This window comes from Peromyscus leucopus, chromosome 5, assembly GCF_004664715.2.
Source record: "Peromyscus leucopus breed LL Stock chromosome 5, UCI_PerLeu_2.1, whole genome shotgun sequence".
NCBI lineage: Eukaryota > Metazoa > Chordata > Mammalia > Rodentia > Cricetidae > Peromyscus > Peromyscus leucopus.
The window spans coordinates 4906500-4926506 of NC_051067.1; the positions used below are offsets into that span (position 1 = coordinate 4906500).

The following is a 20007-nucleotide window of genomic DNA, read 5'->3' on the forward strand; positions in this document are numbered from 1 at the left end:
AGTCTAGACCAAACAAGATGAAGTGAGCTTCAATTAGCGTGTGAAAGAATGAGATCAAAACAAAGGGAGGAATTCTAGACAGCACTATCAAAGCAGGTGGAGGTGTGAATCACCCCCTCACGGAGAGGAGTCAGCACAGGATTGAGAGTCTAGTTTGCAATGGAAAAAAAAGTTGAGCGTGTTATAATTATGCAAAGCAGCCAATAAAACCAGAAAACATTCTCAGTTTATCATGGGGACAGTTTAGAAAGTGGGAGGGTAGCAGGAGCGAGGAAGTGCCCTGTGTCCTGTCCCCTCTCACAGCCAGCATTCCCAGAAACTGCACTCAGCCACTTGTCCATCAGCTACTCACTCCACACCTCTGTGTAAGTGCGGTCTCTGAGGACAGGCTTCAAGACTCTAGCTATTCTGAGCTTAATTCGGGATCCAAAAGAGTGAGAGGCCAAGGCGGTTGTTCCGTGCTGTGGGGTGGGGCTGGAAAGTGGAAGGGAGAATTCCAGAACCTGTTCTCTCTAATGTGCACTGAGGTGTATGTCTCCTGCTGAGACATAGCCCTCGGCAGCCTATGACTGTCTGAAGGCTGGCTGTTGTCACACCTCAAGCTGATACCTTGTGATATCAGTAGGCATTTCTTACTCCATCTCAGCTGCCTAAGGGCCTCAGAGCCCCCATCCATGGTGGGCCAACAAGCTGTGGAACCATGTCTCTTTGAGGTGATGTGCCTGCTTCCTAGTACCAAGAGCCATAATTAAATCCACTAAGGACCCCATGAAGATGGGGTGTACACTCTCTCATCTCATTCTGTTCCCTTGAGAGGCCAGAAGTTGGGATTTGTGTCAGATAAAGCAGAGGGAGGGGCTTACTCAGATGCCTCTGCACTTGGAGGATGGTGAGAAGTCACTACTGTGAGAACAGCCCAGAAAGGTGACAGAAAAGTGAGCCAGAGCTAGCTAGGAGTCACAGGGTGACAGACAGGTGTGCATCTCAGGGCTGCTGAAGTCCATGTCACACCTTGCTGAACGCAGCCATCAGTGGTAGGCAGGGAGAAAGTGAGTTCGCAGAGAAAGATGTAGGGCCACAGTGCGGAACAACGATTCTGTCGAAGACAGAAGGAACCAACTGCAGTCCACAGGCAGGCTTTGTTGGCCTACATAATGTTTTAAAAATAACTGAGCCAACTTTTAAAAATAGGGATGCTTCACATAAAAATCCAGGTTTCACATCTTCCTCAAAGAATGGGAAGACTTGGGATCTTGGGTCCTTGCTCCCTGGGACAGGACTGGCTGGGCTGAGTGACAGCTGCCCCTGGGGCAGCAGGTGTTGGCTCACCCAGACCAGCGTGAGCGTGTAGACTTGCCTGGCACTGCAATGCCTAATTCCTGCCAGAGAGCCACAGACCTAATTCCAGCAAAAATGCCCCTTCTCCCTTCCTAATTCTGTGAAAATAAAACACACACCATTTGTGAGTCCCCAAAGAGCAGATTTCTTCTAGGGCTCCAAAACAGCCAAGGATGAAAGGAAATGTATAGAACAGAAAGGCTGTGTTACTGATGGCAGTCTTTGGGGGTTAAAAGAAGAAAAAGCAAAGAACACAGGGACCACATGAAACCATTTTCTAATAGTCTGTTGCTTATGTTATTCCCTGAAAGATGCCACGTGAGCTTTGATATATTAAATCGCCTTATCTGTCCACTTCTTTACATCTTAAAACAAAAAAATTGCCCTGCATTCCTCCCAGCTGCTCACTGAAATAATTGTCTTTTTTTTTTTCCTTTCTGGTCTGAGAAACTTAGAAAATAATCTTTAAATAATCCATCACCTTCTTATGGCTCCATGGAATACCATAAAAGTTTAAGAGGTTTTTGTTGTTGTTTTGTTTTGTGGGTGCCAAATGATGATATTTAAGAGTGTTTGCCACAGGGAGGCCCTGCATGGCTGGCAGTTTGAATTTCATTTTCCTTTCAGGGGTCAAGCTCTCTGCTATTACCTGACCTCTTTGTAAGTCAACACCTTTGAGAAAGACAGAAATCTTAGTCCTGACAGGAGCTGTCACTCAGCAGCAGGGAGCTGGGTGATGGGAATGCAAGGACTCTGAGCCCTCCTTGTGCTGAGACCCACCATGTGCCCGGAGACAGAGCCCGTGAGATCCTATGGGAGCGACTGGCCCTCTTCAGACTCAGGCATGGACAGCCAAGGCAAATGCTGTAATCCACAGAACTGCAAAAGGCTTGAGTCCAGCTATACCGTAGTGTAAAATACCACAGTATTTGCCTTAGATCAAGTGGGACCTAAATGGACTCTGGTTTAAGATTGATGCCGTGCTTACAGAGGATTCAAAACAGTTCCCGAACATGCTGGGTTGTTAAAAGAAAACCCTGTAAATCCTTAAAGATAAATTACTCTTTAAAGGGGGGATGTTAATAAGTTTCCACTTCAGCTATGCTCTATATGTGCATGTGTAATAGGGCTGCTGAGTGTGGATTTTGAACGAAATGTCCCAGCCTGGCTCTGAAGGGGACCTAAAAAGAAAGGCGAGTGGAGGGGTGGACAAAGCTGCTGCCTGGTACCGAGGGGACAGAGCCCACAAAGGCCACTGTGGTGAAAAGTCAATGAAAGCAGGGTCTGAGGGTCAGATAAAGTGGGGCATAGTTGGGGGCAGCAGCGATCGGTAGCTAGAAGGCTGCTCTCTCAGCATTGAGGAAGGCCACTTTAAAGCACATATTCATTAGCAACCTGCCGCCTCTTTGCTGCTGGGGTCAGGACAAGCTTTCCTGGCCATGAAAACCCAGCAGTAGGGCAGCATGCTCCTGGGGACTATCCTTAGACCATGCTCTCCTGCTCACAGCAGGCCAGCGGTTCTGCTTGCAGGCCTATTCACACTAGAACACTGCAGTTCTCTAAGGCAAACAGCAGGAGATGTGAGGCCCAGCTCACTAGGCAAACTTCTAAAAGGCAGGTGGTTCACAAAGGGCAATGAAAAGGGTCAAGATTATAATTCCCTATATGCATATATTCTACCATTAGTTATTCTCAGACCATGATTAATATAAATTCACATCCCTGACCACACAGCCACTGCTGCTGCTGCTTAATTCTGCTAGCGGTGGACTTTAAGGCAACCGTTAGCATTATGTACTCTTAACACCTAAGTTAAAAGTTTGGATCTTTGCTGCCAGCAAAACAAAGACCTTTTAATGACACCAGAGTCCCCAGAGCAGTGGTGTGTGCACCTATAACTCCTTTAGTCACTAGGGCTGTAGGAAGAAATCATAGATGTCAGTAAGGATTAGAGACAGAAGATGTTGCTGAAATAAGTGTTATGTGTGGATTAGACTTGGAGTGCACACTTAGATATACCTATGACTTTAGATAGATAGATGCATAGTTTTTAAATTTGCAAATCACCTTTAATAAACAGAAGCAATTACTGTCAGCACATTTCCAGTATAGTCAAACAGTACGCCTTTCAGAAGAGAGGCATAATCCAATGAGATTTCACTTCGACTCTATATTTGAACTACTGTAAGAACAGAAGGTGAATCTAAGTGTCTTCTTCCACTAGCTGCCTGAGACCTGCCTCTGCCTTGGTGTTCCCCAGTCACAGCTTACAACAAGCAGGCTGCAGACATCCTCGGAGAATAGCCCATGTCCACCAGACACCCCCAAATAAGCGGTACTTCCTGGGATAAGCAACAGTGGTCCCAAGAGTCCGCCATGAAGGCATCAAGCACGCACCACAGCCCTCCTTTGTCTTTTCCTTACTGCAGCTACCCATCCAGTGGGATCTTATGAAACAAAACAAAACCTAAAAGAAACACAAAACGAAACATAAGTCATGCTCAAAAGAAAATCAACAGAAATCTACATGCAAACACAGTCACTTTAAAAAGAACATAATACATCAAAATAAAACACAATGTGGAAGATGCTTTCAAACGCAAGGCAATACATACTAACCACACAAATTGTGATAATATGGGCATCACATTATTGAGCAACTTAGTTTTAAACTCAAAACCAATTTACATGATACATAAAATGTAGGAAAGCAATGGAAAAGATTCCTACACACAGATCTACCCACAGTTCTATCAGACATTTCTAGTTTAACAAAAGGGGGAAAATCTGAACACAACATAAACAACCCTTGGAGAATTCATAAGTATTTTCTTATGAGGGCAATTGGATTCAGCAATAAGTATCTATTTAAACCTCAATTCTCTTTACTTTCCTAATTTCATCAAACTATTTCAAAGTAATTGACTCATTACTCAATAACTGAGTCAAAGCCTGGTTGGCAATACAACAATCTAGATATTTTTCTCAGGAATTCTAATATTACCTAAATTTAAGTATTCACCATATTATACATATGATATATATATAAATGTAATGCCCATTATATGACTTAATACATAGCATTGAAGCATGCAGAACATTGCATATCATGTATATATTATATTACTATTCATATATATTATATATTCATAGATATATGCATATATTACATATGCCATACGTTTTTATCTAATAGAGAGCAATGACTGAACACAGATGAAAACATCAACTCTATAACGGACGATACAAGGTAAGGAAGGTGGAGTTCCTTGACTTCAAACACCTCATTGCCCTACAGATGGAAGAAGAATATGTACAGTATTTATAAGCCAGTGTCCTCCATGCCAGGTTCTCTTCTAACACTGTGCTCCAATTATCCTGTTGAGTTTTCCAACCAGGCCAATAAGACAGTTCTGCTATCATGCCCTGATGAGGAAACAGAGACCTAGAGAGCTAAGCAATGTACCCAAGGCACTACAGCATCCTGTGTGCAGTTCCAACCCAGTCCAGGAAGCCCTTATACCACCGTGTAAGAAAGAGACAATAGTATAAGGTTCTCTCTGAACATGGCTGTGGGAATTCAGCAGGAATATCCAGAGTTCTAGCGAATTCTGTGTTGTCATTTTAATGAATCCTCACCAGATCCCAAGGGGCAAAGTAGATGGCATCTCACTAGAGGCCCTCAAGATATTTTTAAGCTCATTGCTGACAGAATCCTTCAAGACACTCCATTCTCCTCTAGCAGGTATCCAGTCTGCCAAGTGCGGGGGTCAGCTGTCTCCAGGACAGTAATCACCACCACGGTGTGTAGCATTGTTTACAATAATGCTGAGGAGTCTACAGTGCTTATTTCCTGTGACATTCATTGTCCCTGTCCTTCTAGTGGAGAAAGGACTGGGTACCGGCATCAAGTGTCACTCATAGGTTTAATCATTGCCACCCCCTTCCTACAAGACTAGGTTTTGTTTTTTTTTTGTTTTGTTTTTTGTTTTTTTTTTTTTGTTTTTTTTTTCTACTAGTTTTGTCTCCAGGAAACACTAATGAAGCTCGGTTAAGAGTAAACTATGGCCCAGAGTGTAAGCTGGCCCAGAGTGTGAGCTGGCCAATTGGCAAGCCAACTCCCCAGTTACTCCTGCAGATCTGCAGAGGGAAGCTCTTGAATTCCTTCCCACTGAAACAACAGGATTAATACAAGGATCCAGGCTTGCCAATGAAAACAGGAGAAACCGGATGGTGGAAATAGAAGACTTTATGCCGCAATTTTAAAAAAAGTTTGTTGATTCAAGGTACTCATTCTCTCAAACATTCAATGCAGGAGGGCATTCAATTAAAAAAAAAGTAGCACAGGCTACCAGGGTAGTCTTTCCTTTCTGTGCATTTATGACACAGAAATTCAAGAGTTTTGCCAACACCGGAGTGTTTGCCACAAGAGCCAAACCACTTTTCCTTTGCTTCTATTTGTCATTTTACTGACCAAACCTCTCCCTGGTCATGGATTATGACCATTGGAAATTAGAAGTTACTCCTCTAGATGCCACCTCTATTCACTGTCATTTGCTCACCTCAGCTTCCTTTGCCCCAGCCTCTCACCCTGAAGCAACCTCTCTGGTCTTCTGCTTCCTTTGAGGATGTTCTTCACATACAACAAAGCAGATTCAATCCATACTCCCATGAAGTAAAAAGAAGTGAAGTAGGTACCAGCCTGCTATAATAATGAGCCATGAGCAGGGGCTCAGGCTCATAGCTTCAGAATGACCATTCTAACTGTATGGAAGGTGTAGAGTTTGGAACTGGGCAAGTGTTTGGGTGGCTTCCTTAATCTGCCTGTGCAATGCTTATGATGGAGTTATTGTTTTAATGATTTAGAAATAAAAGAAAAATGGTGAGAAGGGGAACTTTCATAACATCAGGGTTCTCCCAGGATAGAACAGCAGTGGGGGAGGAGGAGAAGAGATCACATCCCATGCTCATGCTGTCCTTGCTGGGAACATGGCTTGCCATGTGTTACTTCCCTGCAGAGTAAGGTGAGGCTCTGCTATGAAGGAGTTTGAATAGCATGGTGAGCCCACTGCATGCTTTCAGGAAATGTAGCCTGTAGTGGGTAGCCAGTCCAGCTTTGACCTGGAAGTACTGTCCCCTTTGAGGCTTCAGTAACTGCCATGCCTACAAGGTGGAGCCGAGATGGTGGGGAGCCACACTCAGGGAGGATGGGGACCGCCTCACTGGTCTGGGGGCTAAGCTTGCCAGGGAACTGAGACCGGACTTAGCTGTTCCCTTTTTCAGAAATGGAACCATGTAGTTGTTCCCTGGTTATATGAAACTCTGCAGGCAGGTTTAGGTACCCGCCAGCCAGGGAGGAGGCTGAGGGTGGGAGCCACCCAGGCCTTTGGAATTTGCCCCACGTTGGGCGCCAGATACTGGTGAAATTATTAAGGCCACTTCACGTAGTTAAAAGGAAGATTTATTTAGTGGGTGACTTACAAATGAAGGGATAGGTAGGTCACGGGGTCTGGAGAAGGTGTATCGCAATTCAGTGGTCTTCTCTGGAGCTCTGTTCAGTCAACCTCCACCATCTAGGGTCCAGGAACAGAACGCGCACTGGCCCATCCAGATCTCGGGTCTCTCAGCACCTCCCTTGGCCCCGCCTTGTAGGCGTGACAGTTGCCAAAGCCTCAGTGGGCATTGGAACTTCCAGATCAAAGCTGGAATGGCTACCCACTACAGATTGCCATCACCCCACACTCCAAAACTGCAGGTCACTCTCCCCTTTTCTCATTCACTGTTGACAGACTGAAGAGATTCTACCAAATATCTCAAAATTGGTTTCATATAGAGTTGATCTTTATAGGAAACATGCCTTCCTTTCTAAGGGCTGACAACAAGGAAGAGGTCCAGTGTACCCATCAGGAGCCCCGGACTTCTACCCTCTCATGTTTAGGAAAAGAAAAAAAAAAAAAAAAAACAACTAAAGAAAGGAACCTCAAGATGATATGAAACAATAGATGATTATTTTCTTCCAGTGAGGGGGAAAGTTTTTAGACCACAACAAATGGCTGAACATCTTGTGGGTTTAGCAGCCAAACGAGCTGTCTAGCTTTTGAGCCCGAAATATAGATATTTTGACAATGTGACATTCTGAAGCATTTGCAGCATTCCCATGGTGCATGGTGGTTACCGCGAAATCAGCCCCTCCACCAAAAACAACTCCAAGGAAACTTTGTCAGCACTGTGTAGACTAGCAGCACTAACGGGGTAAGAGCAAAGCGGCATCCATCTCCGAAGTAAGGGCAGAGCTGGAAGCAGAGAAATGGACAAGGCACATAGACCCTAGCATCCAACCTCTGCTGTTTACTGATTTAGAATCGGCCCCTTGGTCTCATCAAAAGGAAGGGCTGGAGAAGGCCTTGGAAGGCCAGCGAAGTACTCTGCTTTTATGCCATTGGCTCCCAACCCACTTAGATATATTCATAGTCAGGCGTGTACACATGTTCCTCCTATTACTCAGAAGCAATCAGCCATAAAATGGCAAGGATCTGCAGTACATTTAAATCAACTGCAATTTATCCAGAGCAAAAAGGAAAAGTGCTGAGTCCAGAGGAAGCAGAGGGAATGGAAGAAAGCCCCAGCTGCCACCTCAAATTACAAATCTTGCCACAGTTGTCATTTGGGGAGTTTAAGCAGAAAACTATCAACTTGGGCATTGTGAATGTGGCCACATAGTGGGAGTGAGTGTCCCATACCACCTATGAGGGGAGAACTGAAGTCCAGACATAGAAGCTCTAGATCATTGGACCATCTTTTATAAAGGCACCAAGAAATTTCTCTGTATACATTAGAAACCTAGTGTCTTCTCTGAGCTCAACCCAGAAGGTGCTTATACAACCTTTAAACACACTTTTTCTTCCTAATAATGGCAGACTTTATCCATATGTCAAGTCTTCTTCAGAGAGTTTCTTCTACCAAGATCCTTCGAGATGCTTCAACTATGCTTCGTATTCTGCACAGACACTCTTCCCAGTTCACCCAACTCATAACTCTTGACCTATGCCCCTACTCATGTCACTTTTTGCACTTCTGAAGTCTTGTATTTGTTTTGACCTGTCCACATGCATGGCTGCCTCCTACAGAAGGGCAGTGAAAGAGAAGTTACACATCTCCTATGTCTGACACTACATCACACAAGTGCCTGTGGGTGGACACATTGTGATTCAGCACAGTGCTGTGTGAACTTTGAGCTGCACTCAACTGTACAGCCAAGGAGTCAGTGAGTCAACTGCACAGCAAGGAGTCAGTGAGTCAACTGCACAGCCAAGGAGTCACTGTGCTCAACTGCACAGCCAAGGAATCAGTGAGTCAACTGCAAAGCCAAGGAGTCACTGTGCTCAACTACACAGCCAAGGAGTCAGTGAGTCAACTGCACAGTCAAGGAGTCAGTGAGTCAACTGCACAGCCAAGGAGTCAGTGAGTCAACTGCACAGCCAAGGAGTCACTGTGCTCAACTACACAGCCAAGGAGTCAGTGAGTCAACTGCACAGTCAAGGAGTCAGTGAGTCAACTGCACAGCCAAGGAGTCACTGTGCTCAACTACACAGCCAAGGAGTCAGTGAGTCAACTGCACAGTCAAGGAGTCAGTGAGTCAACTGCACAGCCAAGGAGTCAGTGAGTCAACTGCACAGCCAAGGAGTCAGTGAGTCAACTGCACAGCCAAGGAGTCACTGTGCTCAACTACACAGCCAAGGAGTCAGTGAGTCAACTGCACAGTCAAGGAGTCAGTGAGTCAACTGCACAGCCAAGGAGTCAGTGAGTCAATTGCACAGTCAAGGAGTCAGAGAGTCAACTGCACAGCCAAGGAGTCAGTGAGTCAACTGCACAGTCAAGGAGTCAGTGAGTCAACTGCACAGTCAAGGAGTCAGTGAGTCAACTGCACAGTCAAGAAGTCAGAGAGTCAACTGCACAGTCAAGGAGTCAGAGAGTCAACTGCACAGCCAAGGAGTCAGTGAGTCAACTGCACAGTCAAGGAGTCAGTGAGTCAACTGCACAGCCAAGGAGTCAGTGAGTCAACTGCACAGTCAAGGAGTCAGTGAGTCAACTGCACAGCCAAGGAGTCAGTGAGTCAACTTCACAGTCAAGGAGTCAGTGAGTCAACTGCACAGCCAAGGAGTCAGTGAGTCAACTGCACAGCCAAGGAGTCAGTGAGTCAACTGCACAGCCAAGGAGTCACTGTGCTCAACTACACAGCCAAGGAGTCAGTGAGTCAACTGCACAGTCAAGGAGTCAGTGAGTCAACTGCACAGCCAAGGAGTCAGTGAGTCAATTGCACAGTCAAGGAGTCAGAGAGTCAACTGCACAGCCAAGGAGTCAGTGAGTCAACTGCACAGTCAAGGAGTCAGTGAGTCAACTGCACAGTCAAGGAGTCAGTGAGTCAACTGCACAGTCAAGAAGTCAGAGAGTCAACTGCACAGTCAAGGAGTCAGAGAGTCAACTGCACAGCCAAGGAGTCAGTGAGTCAACTGCACAGTCAAGGAGTCAGTGAGTCAACTGCACAGCCAAGGAGTCAGTGAGTCAACTGCACAGTCAAGGAGTCAGTGAGTCAACTGCACAGCCAAGGAGTCAGTGAGTCAACTGCACAGCCAAGGAGTCACTGTGCTCAACTACACAGCCAAGGAGTCAGTGAGTCAACTGCACAGTCAAGGAGTCACTGTGCTCAACTGCACAGCCAAGGAGTCAGTGAGTCAACTGCACAGTCAAGGAGTCACTGTGCTCAACTACACAGCCAAGGAGTCAGTGAGTCAACTGCACAGTCAAGGAGTCAGTGAGTCAACTGCACAGTCAAGGAGTCAGTGAGTCAACTGCACAACTGAGCAGGAAAGGACAGTTGGAGTGTAATACACATTCTACTGTTCTGCTTGGTTGTCTGGTTTTGTGGTTTGAAAGAAAATAGCCCCCAAACAGAGCAGCACTATTAGGAGGTGTGGCCTTGTTAGAGGAAGTGTGTCACTGTGGGGGTAGGTTTTGAGGTCCCTTTTGTTCAAGATTTCCTCAGTGTGACTTTTAGTTCAACTTCCTATTCATCTGCTCCATGCTGCCCACATGGTGCCATGCTCCCCATCATGATGAAAATGAGCTGAATGTCTGAAACTGTAAGCAAGCCACCCCAACTAAATGTTTTCTTTATAAGAGTTGCCATGGTCCTGGTGTCTTTTCACAGCAATAAAAACCTGAACTAAGACGCCTGGGTACTTTCTTTCATTCTTAAGCATCTGACACAAAATTCTTCTGTGGTCAGAAGATATTGAAGCCTCAGAGCTGGACACATGGACAACTAGTGGGCAAGCTCCCAAGGAAAATATGCTGGCCTTGGTTTATTCTAATCCTCACATTAACCTACATGACTGTGTGTGGGAGTGACCCTGAGGAAAGAAACCACTGTCCAGCTAGAGATCAAGAAACAAAAAATAGTGACCCATGACTGAGGGTTCTCAGCAAGAAAGAAGTCTGGTTTGATTATGCAAAATTAAGTAAAGTTATGAGATGAAAATTAAAGTAAGAAACAGAAAGTTCTTGGCAAAGTAAGACTACAGGAGGAAAGCCAAATTGGTTGCACAACTCAAACTCAATGATTCCAAGGAGGCTGTCGCCCCATCAGAAGGGCCTCATGACAAGTGTCAAAGCACGCAGCACAATTTCATAAAGGATGGACAGCACAGTTAGAGACAGGTACTGTCACCCAGATTCACCAAATCACCCCCAAATTGCCTTAAGTGGACTAGAAAAGAGGAAGAAAAGAGAGGTACTCAAAATGTTCCACAATGGCCAAACAGAGATGCTCAGGTCAATGCAGCCTTTTGTGGAGTGTGAATAGCCTCCTCAACCTCAATACACATATACAAATTTCCCTCTACATCCCCGGGACATTGGCTACCCATGGATACAAATGTCCTGGGACACTCCAACCCCTGTATAAAACAGTGTACTACTTACATATAATCTGTGCCCACTGTTCTGTATGCTTAAATTATTTCTAGTTAGTTGACAACACCAATGCAACACAACAACCTACAAATTGTAGTTTTGCTGTATTTTTGAGAGGACAATAACAAGAAAAAATAACCCATATTTTGTACAAACTCATCCTTCTTCCCAAAGTATTATTGATCCACAATGCAAAACACCAGGATACAGGGAACAAATGTCAACACTGCTGCTGTCACCAGGGCTTTTGTGCCTTTACTGGATTTTACCAAAATACCCCAGCCAGTGGGTTATTATAAAATGTGAAGTTATGCAGAAGGGGAATGATGCCAATCCTCACACCCAGGGAGAATGTAACTGCATAAAATCTATTAAGATCCTCATACATGCGTCAAGCAGTTTGGCTCTGCCCACTTGTGTCTACAGCTGTGAACCACAAACCACAGTAGATTCAGGAATGAATTTCCAGAGAAGCAAATAATATATCCAATGTACAAAATAAGAAAGTGTTCAGGAAAAAACAGTGCCTGTGTGAGGATACAACAGTTACTGTGGTGGGGATAAAAATCAGGAGATGGAGGGAGAAAGGTGATGGAGAAGGGGGAGGAACCAGAACATAGCGATCACCATTGGTGGACTGTAGCAGCCGAAAGTGAGTTCATTGTGAGCACATGTCCTAAGCAGAGGGACCACAGGCTCCAAAGTGGGAATGCAAACCCAGGTCCAAGCTCAAACCAACCCCAAGAGGAGGAGAATGAGTAGAAATGAGATTCTCACTCACACTGGGCACCACAAACAGCAGTTCAGGGTCCAGGGACTTCTGTGCTTGGGAATATTGTCCTCTTGCTAAGAGAGTGACTACCAGGGACTTTTGTGGGAGTTATGTCCCTACTTATTGCTACAGCCCAACAGTCATATCTCTGGTGGTCTTAGCTGACCTAGAAAAGGTCACATGCACATTCTCACTTGGATAAAATAAGAGAGCTTATGAATCCAATCTCCATTAAAGGTAGCTAAGTGGAAAAGATGATGAAACCTTAGTCGGGCACCAAGAATTCCAGAACACAAAAACAAAGACAGGATTGATCTGTCCCATGAACTGGTTATAAGTAGCACAAGTTACCCAATATACCACAGGAGAGCAGGGGAGAGCAAATGCTCCTCCTACGCAGAGCTATCTTGGAAACTATGTTGTCATCCCATGACCTGGAACTGACAAAGTGACACTATCTACATCCCTGTTCTGAGGACTGAGCTGTGGTTGGTATGGGCATCCCCAGGTCTGATGATGGTATTAGCTTCCTGTGTGCTGATGCTGTATGGAAGCTCCTTACTTCGTGTGCGCTGCCCTCACAGGCAAGAAAACTAGCCATCCACTTCCCAGGGTCCCAGACCAAAGCAGGGCCACCAATCTGCTTCCTTGGCTGTTGGGCACTTGTTGAGAATGGAAAGGAGAAGAACTTCAAAGGTTCTTCTTGACCGTCATCTTTATCCAGAGTTGATCTGCCTGAGCCCCAAAGACAAAGGATGACGTAGAAAATGAGAGGTCCTGCAGCCAAGCACATCCTTTGTCTCTAGTGCATTCCTCAGAGAAGATACTTGTAAGATGGCCATCATCTCAGCTGTCACCTAGCTAGAACAAGACCCGAGTTGTGCTTCTCCACCAGAGGATTTGGCAGGGCTGTCATGGGATCATGTGACCCTCTATGCATACCTGAAGAAGGTTAGGAAGAAATGATGACCATCCTGTGCTTTGTCAGTCTATTGGGACTTAATGGCCGCCTGTGAGGAAAAACTGAAAGTTCCAGGTGAACCTGGGGAGGCATAGACAGCCTAGCCCTGTGGCTGTTCCTTATTCCAGCAAGATGTAGAAGGACAGAACCTTACACTCATCCTCCATCTGGACTATTCACTCATTTGTACCAGTGAAAATCAGATTTGTGCTCTGAAGGCATTTCTCTCAGGAGGAACCCTTGGGATTCTGACCACAGCCAGTCACTAGGCATGTTCCTTTGGCATAGTAGGTGGCCCATTTATGAAGCCTCATTAAACATCACCAGTGGGAAACTCAGACTCTAATGTGAACCGGGGCTGTAGCTCTACCTTCAGACTGGGGGAGTCACAGGACTCTCAGCTTGGTTTAAACCAGAAGTCTCTGCTGCTAGGGACAGTTCCTCAAAGGGCTCATTTGGAAGAAGCCCTCTACACTGTGCCATACCAACACAGGCTTCCTAGTACCCAGCAGCATCTCCCAGCAATGGACACTGGCCAACCTCAGTGGCTTCACAGGGCAGCATCCCCTTCAGAAAGGCAGGGAAGATTCTCCACTCCCCTCTTCTTTGTGCTAGAATGCAGGGTCCCTTCTTAAGTATTGGATGTCATTATTATGTGGAGAAAACTGGTTATTAAGAGTATACATTACTCTACACACACCACATGTATACACACACATATAGACATACACATGCACACATAGTCACATATATATACACAAATATGCACATTCATACATACATACAAATGTACATGCATACACACACAAACCCCAATACATGCAAATACACATATATACACACAAACACACATGAACACATACATATATACTCACTAATACACATATATACACATAAATGCACACACATGTATACACACAAACACATACATAAACATATATAGACACTCAGACTTTTTTGCTTTGTTTTTTATTTTTGTGTGCGTCTGTAATGTGTGTACGTGTGCATATCACACACAGCACATGTGTGGAGGTCAGAAGACAGCTCTGTGGAATCAGTTCTCTTCTCCTTTCACATGGCTTCCAGGAGTTAAACTTTGGTCACCAGGCTTGCATGGTGACCCTACCTGCTGAGCTTCCCTGTGTCTTGATGGCTGGAACTGATATGAGAGTCACAGCTGCCAATGCCCATTCAGAAAGAGACAAAGGCTTCCGAATGCCAAGTTCCCCTCTTACTTCAGTGGTGAGGAAGGAGTCAGTGTGTCCCCTGGCAGGTCAACTATGCTCCACACCTGTGAGGATTCAGGCAGAACAGATTGGATGAGATGGGTCATATAAGGAAAAGGAAAGCCGCCATGAAGTTGGAAAGGGTGAAGATGGATCTAGGAGAAGCTGGGGAGAAGTCGTGAGACCACGATGGAAACACACTGACTGCATGTGGGAAATTCTTAAAGAATTAATAAAAATACCAGTTAAAATAATCAGAGCCAAGCATGGTGGCACACAGCCCTTGGGAGCTCAAGGCCAGTCAGGGCTACCTAATGAGACCCTGTCTCAAATGGAGTAGAGGCTGGAGCAATGTCTCAGCAATTAAGAACACTGGCAAGTCAACTTCCCGTTACTTGCAAGATGTAGGATACTTAGCTATTTCTCCAGCACCACACCTGCCTACATGCCGTCATGCTCCCTGCCATGGTAGACTGACCCTCTGGACTGTAAGTGAGTCCCTTCTTTATAAGAGTTGCTGTGGGGTAGACAGGCCTGGCAGCGAAGACAAGCAGACTCAGGTAGGCCTGTGGTGGCGGCCCGCAGAGGTAGACGGGCCGGCGGCAGTGACAAGCAGAGGTAGGTAGGCTCGCAGCGGCAGCCGGCAGAGACATACAGGCCCGACAATGGCCCGCAGAGGCAGACAGACCCAGCGGCAGCTGACAGGGACATAAAGGCCCGGCAGCGGACCGCAGAGGTAGACAGGCGACGGAGACAAGCAGACGCAGCTTGGAACAGGGACGCCTCTAACCCTAACACCTGGGGAAGAAGCTTTCTCCATGGGATGGAACCACAATGAATCTGAACATTCCGTCTGAGGACAACCCAGGGCCCAGCTGCTGATCCTGTGAAACCCAACAACTTGGAGGTGTTGGTGAGACTACCCCACTCAGCTGAAACCCATCTGGGAGAGGATTCAGATGCCTACAGTTTGAAGTCTGAAGATACAAGATCAGCTGAGGAGTTGACAAATGAACAAAACATGACCTGGGAACACAGAAGAAGGCGCTACCCAGCCACCAAACCAGATCACCAGAATCATAAGTATATACTTCACTCACTGAAATCAGCTGCCCCTGAAGAAATAGCCCAATAGCACCAATTTAACCAAGAACCCCTACTAAACCAAGACTAAAAATTAGAACAAGAGAGGCACTCTCAGACTCAGACACAGACACCACCTGCACCGCACAGAAAAAGAGATGAGTAGACGCCAGTGCAAAAATACAGGCAACAACATAAAGACCTATATGGCAACATCAGAACTTAGTGATTCTACATCTGCAAGACCTGAACATACCAAGACAGAAGAAACAGAAGAAATCAACCCTAAAAATGACTTTAAGAAGATGATAGAGGCCCTTAAAGAAGAAATAAAACATTCCCTCAAAGAGGAAATAAAAACTTTCCTTAAAGAGGAAATGAAAAACTCCATTAAAGAGGAAATAAAAAACTCCCTTAAAGAAATGGAAGAAAAAACGAACAAAAAATGGGAAGAAATCAAATCAAGCCAAGAAAAAGCAATTAAACAGATGAAAGAAACATTCCAAGATCTGAAAAATGAATTTGAGACAATAAAGAAAACACATGCTGAGGGAATGCTGGAAATAGAAATCCTGACTAAACGAACAGGAACTACAGAAACAAGCATAACCAACCAATTGCAAGAGATGGAACAGGGAAACTCTGACACTGAAGACACGATAGAGAAAATAGATTCGTCAGTCAAAGAAAACACTAAAGACAAAAAAGTTATAACACAAAACGTCCAAGAAATTTGGGACACCATGAAAAGACCAAACCTAAGAATAATAGGGATAGAAGAAGGAGAAGAATACCAATTCAAAGGCACAGAAAATATATTCAACAAAATCATAGAAGAAAACTTTCCTAACCTAAAGAAAGAAATACCTATGAAGATACAAGAAGCTTACAGAACACCGAATAGGCTGGATCCAAAAAAAAAAAAAAGTCCCCTCACCACATAATAATCACTAAATAATTACTAAACACACAGAGCAAAGAAAAAATATTAAGAGCCGCAAAGGAAAAAAACCAAGTAACATATAAAGGCAAAGCCATCAGAATAACACCAGACTTCTCAATAGAGACTATGAAAGCTAGAAGATCATGGACAAATCTCATGCAGACACTAAGAAGAGACCACGGATGCCAACCCAGAATATTATACCCAGCAAAACTCTCAATCACCATAGGCGGAGTAAACAAAATATTCCAGGATAGAACCAGATTTAATCAATACCTGTCCATAAACCCAGCCCTACAGAAAGCATTAGAAGGGAAAATCCAACCCAAAGGAGCTAAATACATCCATGAAAAATCAAGCAATAGATAATCCCACACCAACATACACCACAGAAGGACAACACAACACAACCACAAAAAATAACAGGAATTAACAATCACTGGTCATTAATATCCATCAATATCAATGGTCTCAACTCACCTATAAAAAGACACAGGCTAACAGAATGGATAAGAAAACAGGACCCACCCATCTGCTGCATATAAGAAACACACCTTAACTTCAAAGACAGACACTACCTCTGAGTAAAGGGCTGGGAAAAGGCTTTCCAAGCAAATGGACCTAAGAAACAAGCTGGTGTAGCTATCCTAATATCTAATAAAATAGACTTCAAACTAAAATCAATCAAAAGAGATCAGGATGGACATTACATATTTATCATGGGAAAAATCCACCAAGATGAAGTCTCGATTCTAAACATTTATGCTCCAAATACAAAAGCACCCACATTCATAAAAGAAACACTACTAAAGTTTAAAACGCACATCAAACCCCACACATTAGTAGTGGGAGATTTTAACACACCACTCTCACCAAAAGACAGATCTACCAGACTGAAACTTAACAAAGAAATAAAGGACCTAACAGATGTTATAACTCAAATGGACCTAATAGATATCTACAGAATATTTCATCCTAACACAAAAGAATATACCTTCTTCTCAGCACCCCATGGAACCTTCTCAAAAATTGACCACATGCTTGGCCACAAAACAAATCTCAACAGATACAAAAAAAAACTGGAATAACCTCCTGTATCTTATCAGACCACCATGCCTTAAAGTTAGACCTCAACAACAACAACAAAAATTATAGAAAACCCACAAACTCATGGAAACTGAATAATGCCCACCTGAAACATCAATGGGTCAAGGAAGAAATAAAGACGGAAATTAAAGAGTTCCTAGAATTCAATGAAAATGAAAGTACAACATACCCAAACTTATGGGACACTATGAAAGCAGTGCTGAGGAAAATTCATAGCTCTAAATAAAGAAGATGGAGCAATCCCATACCAATGAATTAACAGCACAACTGAAAGCTCTAGAACAAAAAGAAACAAACTCACCCAGGAGAAATAGACGCCAGGAAATAATCAAATTGAGGGCTGAAATCAACGAAATAGAAAACAAGAGAACAATACAAAAAATCAATGAAATAAAGAGTTGGTTCTTTGAAAAAATCAACAAGATAGACAAAACCCTAGCCAAATTAACCAAAAGGCAAAGAGAGAGCACCCAAATTCACAAAATCAGAAATGAAAAAGGAGACATAACAACAGACAATGAGGAAATCCAGAGAATCATCAGATCATACTTCAAAAACCTGTACTCCACAAAAATGGAAAACCAGGAAGAAATGGACAATTTTCTGGATAAATACCACATACCAAAATTAAATCAAGACCAGATAAACCATTTAAATAGACCAATAACCCCTAAAGAAATAGAAACAGTCATCAAAAGTCTCCCAACCAAAAAATGCCCAGGACCAGATGGTTTCAGTGCAGAATTCTACCAGACTTTCAAAGAAGAACTAATGTCAGTACTCTTCAAAGTGTTCCACACAATAGAAACAGAAGGAACACTACCAAACTCTTTTTATGAGGCTACAATTACCCTGATACCCAAGCCACACAAAGATGCAACAAAGAAAGAGAACTACAGACCAATCTCCCTCAAGAACATTGATGCAAAAATACTCAACAAAATATTGGCAAACTGAATCCAAGAATACATCAAAACAATCATCCATCACGACCAAGGAGGATTCATCCCATGGATGCAAGGATGGTTCAACATACGAAAATCAGTCAATGTAATACACCATATAAACAAACTGAAAGAAAAAACCACATGATCATCTCCTTAGATGCTGAAAAAGCCTTTGACAAAATCCAACATCCCTTCATGATAAAGGTCTTAGAAAGATCAGGAATACAAAGAACATTTCTAAACATAATAAAAGCAATTTATAGCAAGCCAACAGCAAACATCAAATTAAATGGAAAGAAACTCAAAGCGATACCACTAAATTCAGGAACAAGACAAGGCTGTCCACTCTCTCCATATTTATTCAATATAGTACTAGAAGTTCTAGCTAGAGCAATAAGACAACAAAAGGAGATCAAAGGGATACAAATTGGCAAGGAAGAAGTCAAACTTTCACTATTTGCAGATGATATGATAGTATACATAAGTGACCCCAAAAACTCTACCAGGGAACTCCTACAGCTGATAAACTCCTTCAGTAAAGTGGCAGGATACAAGATCAACTCAAAAAAATCAGTAGCCCTCCTATACACAAATGATAAAAGGGCTGAGAAATAAGTCAGAGAAACATCACCCTTTACAATAGCCACAAATAATATAAAATACCTTGGGATAACACTAACTAAACAAGTGAAGGACCTTTTTGATAAGAACTTTAAATCTCTAAAGAAAGAAATTGAAGAAGATATCAGAAAATGGAAGGATCTCCCATGCTCATGGATAGGTAGGATTAACATAGTAAAAATGGCAATCTTACCAAAAGCAATCTACAGATTCAATGCAATCCCCATCAAAATCCAACACAATTCTTCACAGACTTGGAAAGAAAAATACTCAACTTTATATGGAAAAACAAAAGACCCAGGATAGCTAAAAGAATCATATACGATAAAGCAACCTTTGGAGGCATCACCATCCCTGACCTCAAACTCTACTATAGAGCTATAGTAATAAAAACAGCTTGGTACTGGCATAAAAACTGACATGGGGCGGGGCGGGGGGGGGGGGGCTGGAGAGATCGCTCAGAGGTTAAGAGCACCGACTGCTCTTCCAGAAGTCCTGAGTTCAATTCCCAGCACCCACATGGTGGCTCACAACCATCTGTAGTGAGATCTGGCGCCCTCTTTCAAATACATAATAAATAAATAAGTCTTTAAAAAAAAAACCGACATACAGACCAACGGAATCGAATTGAAGACCCTGACATTAATCCATGCACATATGAACACCTGGTTTTTGACAAAGGAGCCAAAACTATACAATGGAACAAAGAAAGTATCTTCAACAAATGGTGCTGGCATAACTGGATGTCAATATGTAAAAGATTACAAATAGATCCATATCTGTCACCATGCACAAAACTCAAGTCCAAGTGGATCAAAGACCTAAACATAAATCCAGTTACACTAAACTTAACAGAAAAGAAAGCAGGAAGCACTCTTGAATGCATTGGCACCAGAGACCATTTCCTAAATAAAACACCAACAGCACAGACCCTGAGCACAACAATTAATAAATGGGACCTCTCAAAACTGAGAAGCTTTTGCAGGGCAAAAGACACAGTCAATAAGACAAAAAGACAGCCAACAGAATGGAAAAAG

The 20007-nt window shown here is 43.6% G+C and overlaps 1 protein-coding gene across 4 annotated transcripts in view; it reads right to left on the reverse strand.

Moving 5' to 3' along the window:
• The window catches only part of Ntrk2 (neurotrophic receptor tyrosine kinase 2), a 342416-nt gene that overhangs the window by 197135 nt on the left and 125274 nt on the right, over window positions 1–20007 (reverse strand). Inside the window, exon 12 of one of the 4 annotated variants that reach the window (XM_028863146.2) lies at window positions 1568–3805. The exons of 2 other annotated variants lie outside the window; for them this stretch is intronic. In XM_028863146.2, coding sequence (XP_028718979.1) covers window positions 3768–3805 — 38 coding nt within the window. In that variant the 3' untranslated portion in view covers window positions 1568–3767. Of the gene's footprint in view, window positions 1–1567; window positions 3806–14003; window positions 14335–20007 lie in introns of those variants that run through there. One more of the 4 variants, XM_037205677.1, reaches the window with a different exon arrangement.